General features: G+C 45.0%; 1 protein-coding gene across 3 annotated transcripts in view; it reads right to left on the bottom strand.

Annotated features, from left to right (window-relative positions):
• Positions 1-8,853, bottom strand: part of MYOF (myoferlin) — a 160,139-nt gene extending 151,286 nt beyond the window's left edge. For 2 of the 3 annotated variants that reach the window (XM_055081062.1, XM_007107117.4), the window contains exon 1: positions 8,682-8,852. In XM_055081062.1, coding sequence (XP_054937037.1) covers positions 8,682-8,769 — 88 coding nt within the window. In that variant the 5' untranslated portion in view covers positions 8,770-8,852. Of the gene's footprint in view, positions 1-8,681 lie in introns of all 3 variants that reach the window. The other variant, XM_007107116.4, reaches the window with a different exon arrangement.
• Between the last annotated feature and the right edge of the window lie 245 nt (positions 8,854-9,098).

Consider the following 9,098-nt stretch of genomic DNA (forward strand, 5'->3'; position numbering starts at 1 on the left):
AACTACATGTTCCAATAGATGCCACAAAGGAGTATAGGATGTTAGGGGACAGAACTACAGGGCACCTGATCTAGGGCTACTCTGATCTCCCAGGATGTGCTGCTGGGAGAAGCAGGGTGACCTCTGGTTCCAGCCTTGGCCTGGGGAGCCCAGGCCAACCGGAAGACCTGGTACTGCAGGGAACCGAGGCTATTTCCCACTTGCCTTCTGCTCTGCTATGACTCTCAGCACGACCTTGGCTGCACAGACCTCACAAGGCCAGGGCCCCACTGGTCAAAACGCCACCAGGCTCTCAAGCCTGCTGCTGGGCCCCTGACAGGCAGGTTTCCGGTCACAGGAGGGCTGCTTCATTGCTGGCCACTGAGGCTGCAGAATCACTGCAGGGTTTCTCACTTTGAGTTAATGAGGCAAACGTGAGCGGAAAATCCAAGTCAACAGAGAGTTGCTAAGAATCTACTGTTTATACCCCTTAGGATGACTATTATCCCCAAACAAACAAACAAACAAAAACCACAAAAAAAACAAGTGGTGGTGAAGATGTGGAGAAATTGGAACCCTTTTGCACTGTTGGTGGGAATGTAAAATAGTGCAGTCACGATGGGAAACAGTATGGTGGTATCTCAAAAACTTAAACATAGACTCACCAAATGATCCAGCAATTCTACGTCTAGGTGTAAACCTCAAAGAACTGAAAGCTGGGACTCAAACGATATTTGTACGCCCATGTTCACAGCATGATTCACAATAGCTAAAAGGTGGAAGCAACTCAGGTCCATCAGTGGACGAATGTATAAACAAAATGTGGTATAGATATATTATGGAATATTATTTAGCCTTAAAAAAGGAAGGGAATTCTGACACATGCCACAACATGGATAAAACTTGAAGACATTCTGCCAAGTGAAATAAGCCTGTCACAAAAGGACCAATTTGCATGATTCCACTTATACCAGGTACTTAAGAGTAATCAAACAGAGAGACAGAAAGTAGAACTGTACTTTTAAAAATGATTTAAAAGGTAAATTTTATGCTATGTACATTAGAGCACCATTTTAAAAAAAAAAAGAACCTGCTATATGCCTAACTGAGAGTCTATCATGCGCTCTCACAGATGAATCAAACATGGGATCTGCCTTCAAGCCGCCTGTGCGCCACAGCTGAAGGGTATCCCATTTATTCATGTAAGCCTGGGCCACCCCTCAGATGTCCCCCAGGGTTCTGTATGTACCCCCAGCAGTGGGGAAGGAGTCAGGCATAAAAGGGGGAGGAAATGAGCATTTGCCATAGAAGTACTACGCGCCAGGCACCGTGATAGTGTTTTATCACCGTTGATCCTTGGAGTACCCTTGTGAGGTACATGTAATTCTCCCCATTTTATAGGCAAGGGAAGAAAAGCTCAGAAACATAGTTGCCCCAAAGATTTAGCTCCTAGTGATAAAGTCAGGAGTGAAACTCTACTCAGTCCAAAGTTCATCCCCTTTCACATAATGTGTTGATTTCAAAGAAAGGGGGCTCCTTAAAGGAGGGCCAGGGGTGGGGTCAGATTACAGTTTAAAGATGGGAAGAAGCAGGTCTAATCCCCAAACTGGAGGGAGATAAACTGGATGGTTCATGTCCTCGGCCCTCAGAAGCTTACCTTGTGTAGGATCCACCTTGTCTGTCCGGGGATTCTGTATTCCTTGTCACAGCTGATTGGACCAGGCGTGAGACCAAAACTGAACCAATTGGAGTCTTGGTGTCAAGCATCTCAATTAAGAGACATGGATGCTGTAGCAGATGTGGAGTCAGGACCAAGTCATCTCCGTGGGAACCCAGAGCCCCATGCAAGCTGCTAACTGCAAGGGAGCAGCGATAAGAGTCCCCATTAAGGCAGCCAATGTGCAGAGAGGAGACGGATGCAGTGCAGGGAAGGGCGGAGGCCTGAGGCACACAGGCCCCTGGGGGGCAAGAGCAAAGGCTCCCTTGCCCGACAGGTGAGGCCCATGATTGTATTCTGGGAAATTTCTCTCTAACTTTAGGGGGAAAACTTGAGCAAACCTGAGTTCCTTGCAATTCAACAACTGCTGACACTTTACCCCTCAGGTGGGACAACTGGGTTGGGAGAGAAGGACCTTATGCGAGTGAGACCACAGCTCCGCTTGGTTGAGGAAATGCTCTCCATTTGACTTTTGGGAGAATAGCAAAATGTGTCTTTGGTATCACTTTCTATTTCTGTGCCTTTCTTCTACCTCTTGGGGGGCCTCCCTCTCCAGTCTCAGGTAGCTAATGCCCTCAGGCCGGCCTCTGGCAGAGACACCCCACCCGGCCCTGCCGGCATGCACAGGCTAAACACTCCCTAACCCTAACCCTCATGTCCTATTTTACAGAAGAGAGTGAGGAAGGATGGCCCAGCTGGCCTGCCCAGCAAGGTTTTCTTATTCATTTAATTCGATTGGGCTGCTTCGTTAGTATCTTTCACATAAGCTCCTGCCTTCTCATTCTAGCCCTGGAATGAGCTCCCTCTGTCCTGGAAAGCATTTGCCTCAACTAGTAAACCATCTAATTAGTCTACCTGACTAGAATTAATCTGTCCACAATGCAGCCTAGTGGCCCCCCAGTGATTTATGATGAGGAAAGCGCAATCGTAATCACACCAGATTACTCTGTCAACCTCACCCCACAGGCCCGTGGCTCCCTGGCCTTTTTTGGTGCTGTTCCAAACCTAGAATGTCCTTCTTTTCATTACTTCTGTCAAATTTCCACTCATCCTTTAAGACCAACTCAAGGACACCTTGTCCATGGAGCTTTTCACTCTCCCATCTGCTTTTGCATTATAATTTTTGCATGTCTATTCTGGTTTGTAACTCATTCTTGTGTTCCAACCAGTTGCTTCCCTAAAAGACCAAACCATGTTATACGTATTTTTCTAGACTTGATTTCTGATATACTGCCTGGCACATTTTAGGGCTCCATAAAAGTAAACGTTATCAAATAGGGAAGGAAGTTTAGGAAGTTTAGGAATTCTCATGTGCAATTTCACAGGTGTATTCATTTAATACTCAAACACCCCTGCAAGGTAAGAGGTGTTGTTAAGAACTCTGAAGCTCTGAAGCTGAAGGTTTTAAGAATGAGCACTTAGGAAGTAAGAGGTGAGAATTTGGATCCTAATTCCTAGGGCTCCCTGGCTCCAAAGCCCAGGGTTTTGGCACCATCATGCTCAATAGGCTTTGTATCCTAATGCCTAAGGCCAAGTTAGCTGATAAGGCTTAAGGTGTCAGATGTCTAAGCAGCTATTTCTGAGTGAAAACTCTGCTCAGACCCACTCAAGGCACACCCCTATTCAACAGAACAGCTGTTCAATAGAAATTACAAAGTAGGTAAGGTCACCGCTGCCATATCACAGCAGATGCATTATGCCTTACAGACCACTGAACGTTTCATGTATGAATTTTCAACATAAAACTGGCAGCTTCACATTTTTCTTGCCAGGATCAAGAAAGCAAAAAGTAGCACGACACCGATTTGCCCCTGGGTAGCAGGTGTTAGGCACTCAGCGTTAGAAATGTGTGAAGTGGCCCTTTGCCAAGCCTCATCCACAAAGCACCTGAGAGAATATTAAGCGTAATTCTTCCTGAAAGAAGGGAGAATGGCGGACTTCCTGATGGTCCCTTTCAGGACCAAGAATCAATGACTTTATTGCACTAAGATGTCTCAAATCTCTTGCCAGGGCATTGTTTCTAGGGTCAACCTTTAAAAGGTATATTCAACATCAGTGACATGTTAGATGTGGCGGAGGATATAAAAACCCCATGCCTTCTTGGCTGAGCCAGAGACTCACCAGTAAACCCAAACCAGACAAAGACCAGCACCCCTGAACACGCCTTGAGGGCATGTAGTTAAGATCTGTCGTGGAGGAGGAAAACAAGTCACACTGATTCACTTTTAAAAGGCAATTGTGGGGGCTTCCCTGGTGGCGCAGTGGTTGCGCGTCCGCCTGCCGATGCAGGGGAACCAGGTTCGCGCCCCGGTCTGGGAGGATCCCATATGCCGTGGGGCGGCTGGGCCCGTGAGCCGTGGCCGCTGAGCCTGCGCGTCCGGGGCCTGTGCTCCGCAACGGGAGAGACCGCAGCAGAGGGAGGCCCGCATACCACAAAAAAAAAAAAAAAAAAAAGGCAATTGTGGGGTCTTCCCTGGTGGCGTCGTGATTGAGAGTCCGCCTGCCGATGCAGGGGACACAGGTTCGTGCCCCGGTCCGGGACGATCCCACATGCCGCGGAGCGGCTGGGCCCGTGAGCCATGGCCGCTGAGCCTGTGCGTCTGGAGCCTGTGCTCCGCAACGGGAGAGGCCACAACAGTGAGAGGCCCGCGTTCCGAAAAAAAAAAAAAAAAAAAAAAAAGGCAATTGTGGGACTTCCCTGGTGGAGCAGTGGTTAAGAATCCGCCTGCCAATGCAGGGGACACAGGTTCAAGCCCTGGTCCGGGAAGAGCCCACAGGATGCGGAGCTGCTAAGCCCATGTGCCACAACTACTGAACCTGCGCTCTAGAGGCCGCAAGCCACAACTACTGAGCCCACGTGCCACAACTACTGAAGCCCGCATGCCTAGAGCCCGTGCTCCACAACAAGAGAAGCCACCGCAATGAGAAGCCCGCACACCACAACAGAGTAGCCCTCGCTCTCCGCAACTAGAGAAAGCCCGCACGCAGCAACAAAGACCCAGCACAGCCAAAGGTAAATAAATAAATTAATTAAAACAAAACAAAACAAAACAAACAAAAAACAAAGACTTCACCTTGAGGGAGGCCTCAGAAGTCTGTCTAATCTAATCTCAGCTAGATTCAGTCTCACAACCTGGCTGTCTGCGTGAAACTCAAGGGAAAATGGCCACCTCTGGCTGGCAGGAACTCTGATCTTAAGATTCAGAGCTGGCTCTCGGAACCTGGTGAACCCAAAGAACGTGAAAAATCAAGTGGGTTTTGTGGTTCCCATAATCTCCTTCTGCACTGCTAAGTATCAATGACATCCACACCACAGGGACTCCAGTAACCCCCAAATCCTCCTGGTTCATACTAGGTCCTAAGAAGTTCAGTCTCAGAAGGGGACTGTACACGAGAGACTGAGGTCAACTCTAAACCAGTTGGTTGTCAGTACAGCACATTCCCAACTACAGTCTAACAGGGGGCCTCACTGTCTATACAGGTATCACCATTAACACTCCCATCACTTGGCCATTCTTCACACCATCCTACAGCTTGAGAAGTGTTGCTTACTGCCTGACCTTGCTGTTTTGTGTACTCAAGAGGCAAAATTGTACACATTTCAGTAAATTCAGGGTCTTTCTTCGGTGCTGCCTTGATCCTCTGTTAGGGCTTTTTACATCTTACTCTGCCCACTCTCCCCCATGCCACCCCGTGAAGTGCATCCAGCTTTGCTCCATTCCCACTGATGGATATATGGTGGTATCAGTATCCTCAGTTCTGTCAGAACTTAATGTTAGCAAATTCCCTGGTGGAGCAGTGATTAAGAATCTGCCTGCCAATGCAGGGGACACGGGTTTGAGCCCTGGTCCGGGAAGATCCCACATGCCGTGGAGCAACTAGGCCTATGTACCAAAACTACTGAGCCCGCGAGCCACAATTACTGAAGCCGGCGCACCTAGAGCCCGTGCTCCGCAACAAAGGGAAGCCACCACAGTGAGAAGACCACGCAGCGCAATGAAGAGTAGACCCCGCTCACCACAACTAGAGAAAAGCCCACATGCAGCAACAAAGACACAATGCAGCCAAAAATAAAAAAACAATAAAAGAAAAAAAAAAGAACAATGTTACTTAATCTTACCCAGTGCTCAAAGTTGGAAGGCACTCCTGGAAAGGGTTTGCCATCACCAGTGTTTTAAACCATTGGAATAGATTGAAAGCAAGAAAAATGCCATATTCATTACTATATCTGCTTTAGTGCCTAAGGCAATGCCTTCCATACCTTGCTGAGAGCAGTTATTCAATACATGGAACTGTAAAATTATAAAACCTTAAAGCTGGAAGAAATCTCAAGATCAGTTCCCATGATTCCACAGCTGAGAAATTTGAGACGTGGGTGATTAAATCTGGGTCATCGGCTATTTTGTCAATATTAGCCAGAGTCCAGATGTTCCTACTCTAAGTTGAGTTGTTTCTTCCATTGGGTTGCTTATAGGATGAATGAATGACTTTACTGCTCAACTGATACTACGAAAGGAGACTGGAAAACAGACTGAAGTTAAATAACCTAGCAAAAGTAATGGTTTAGATAGCCTATATTTGCCCACCTTAACTGAAGTTTTTCACTTTCAGTTGAGTGTTTACGTCCATAGCTAAGGCAGACATACTTTTAGTCATTTAAAAGTTTGACCAATGCCTATACACTCCAGACAAATAACAAGTCAGGTTTCAATATAGTGTTAAACTTTAATTCCATTATAATCTATATGACTTGCCCCATGACATCACCAGATTGAACCCAACATATTTTTACGTGTCTTTACATGTCATTGGTGAAGGTAACAAACTTTTCATGTTATGTCTCTATTATGTAGCTGCTTCAAGAAAAAAAAAATTATAAAACCACAGTGAGATATCACCTCACACCTGTCAGAATGGCTATTATCAAAAAGGCAAGAAATAACAAGTGTTGGTGAGGATGTAAAGAAAAGGGAACCCTCATACATTGTTGGTGGGGATGTGAATAAGTGCAGCCACTATGAAAAACAGTATAGAGATTCCTCAAAAGATTAAGAATAGAACTACCATATGATTCAGCTATCCCACTTCTGGCATTTATCTAAAGAACACAAAAACACTAATTTGAAAAGATATGTGCACCCCCATGTTCATTGCAGCATTATTTACAATAGCCAAGATATGGAAATAACCTAAGTGCCCATCAATGGATGAATGGATAAAGAAGATATAGTATATATATGCAATGGAAATACTACTCCGAAATTTAAAAAGGTGAAATCTTGCCATTGCAACAACATGGATAGACCTTGAGGGTATTATGCTAAATGAAATAAGTCAGATAGAGAAAGACAAATGCCATATGGTTTCTCTCATATGTGGAATATAAAGAAAAAACAAACAAACAAATGAACAAACCAAAACGAAACAAACCTGTAGATACAGAGAACAGAGTAGTGGTTACCAGACGGGAAAGAATGGGGAGGAAGGCAAAATGTGTAAAGGGGATCAACTGTGCGGTGAAGAATGGAAACTAAATTTTTGGCGATGAGCATGTTGTAGTGTATACAGAAGTAGAAATATAATGTTGTACACATGCAACTTATAAAATGTTATAAACCAATGTTACTGCAATAAAAAATAAATTTAAAAATAAAATTAAAAAGAGAAAAATATTTTTTAAAAGAATACATGCAAATGAACTCTGATATAACATGACTACATGATATTCACTAACCAGATTCTCAAACTACATTGTCCTTTAAGAATCCAACTTTTGTCCCCCAGATCTTTTTTTTTTTTAACTAAACAATCATTTGGCAGCTTTGGGTTTCATTTCTGGCATTTTCCTGCTCATCTCAGAGGGAGAGGTTTAAGGAAAGAAACAGATAAATTGGACAAAAGGAAAGAGAAAGGCACAGATTACTCAGAAACCATAAGGGAGAGGTAGTCAGGTTCCTGGAGGAAGAGAGAATGCGCTGAGGTGTGGTCAGGAACCACATACCCATCAAGTCTCCCACTTTTTCTGCCCTCCCCTCTCACTCCCTCTCATTCCTCCTGCCAAGGAGTGAGCTGGCAATCTTACCAATGACCTTGGACAAACAGAAAATGATAAAGCTCCTAAATTCAGCTTTAGCCACACCACTCCAGCCAAAACTAGAATCACCTACAATGGCTGGGAGTGTGCCATCACTCCAACCACTCCTGTCCCCCTCCACTGCAATCAAATGTCAGGAAAAATAACCTGTTGGAATTACAATAAGCCTTGTAAAGATGGTCTAGTCTAAACCCCCCTCACCTGTTTTGCACAAAAGAAAACTGACATCCAGAGAAATGAGGTCACATGCCCAAGGGCATTGCGCAAGTCCAAACTAGATGCCCAAAACTTCAGACTTGCATTGTTCCGAGTTCATTTAAAGCAATTTAAAAGCTACCGAACATGCAACGAACAAACAAAAAGACAAAACACCCCAACTTTGGAGAGATGAAGAACAATTACAAAAAGGCACAAATTAACATGAAAACAAACCAAAATAATAACTTTACTCCACCTCCCAGAAGCCCAGTGACAATAAAAGCAGCAGGGGTCTGTTTTACGGAGTAATGATACCTGGAACAACTTAAATGTGCTTTTTCCTCCTTTACCCATTTCTCACAGGCAGCGGAAATAAGAAGTGCACACAAGACTGCTGAAACTCTTAATCTGAACCAACACAGACCTTTTTGATACTTGAAATTTGGTCCATCTTTCCCTCCAGGGGCTTATAGAAATCACATTATTAGAGTTAAAACATCAGGTCATTCAATGGGTCTCAAAGCCCTGAGGAAAATGCCTTCCACAGAAATCCATCCTCTCCCCTGACCTGCACAGGTAACAAACTCCAGCTAAAGCCGCAGAGGATTTGATCATTCGCAGACTTTCAAAGAATGGGACCCAAGAAACTAACATTCCAAAACAGGACTGGAGAAAAAGAAAACTTGTCCTTACCCTTAAAAATAACAGAAACAATAGGATCCGGTTTCCCAAATTTCGTTTTAGGGATATTGCTGGCAGATTCAACAATCACTCGAAGCATGGCTCTCAATGGGTAGAAAGCAAATTTCACAACGAAGTTAAGAAGACACGGGCTCTGGAGCTCGCGGCCGCCGCCGCCCAGGAGAGAAGGCGGGGGACGATTTCTTCAGCGAAGAGGGAAGGAGGAGAGGCGATGGGTGGGTCCCTGACGGATTACTGTATTTACTGAAGGTTACGTGTAAACTGATACCCAAATGCCCGAGTCTCCGCAGCGCCGCAGGCACCCACTTAAGAATTCGGGAAATGTGGGAGTGAAAAGGACAAAACCTCAGCTAAAAATAATTATGGGCAACAAATGAAACTGAAAAGGATTTGGAGCTAATAAATGTG

Source organism: Physeter macrocephalus, chromosome 20, assembly GCF_002837175.3.
Source record: "Physeter macrocephalus isolate SW-GA chromosome 20, ASM283717v5, whole genome shotgun sequence".
In the NCBI taxonomy this organism is placed as follows: Eukaryota; Metazoa; Chordata; class Mammalia; order Artiodactyla; family Physeteridae; genus Physeter; species Physeter macrocephalus.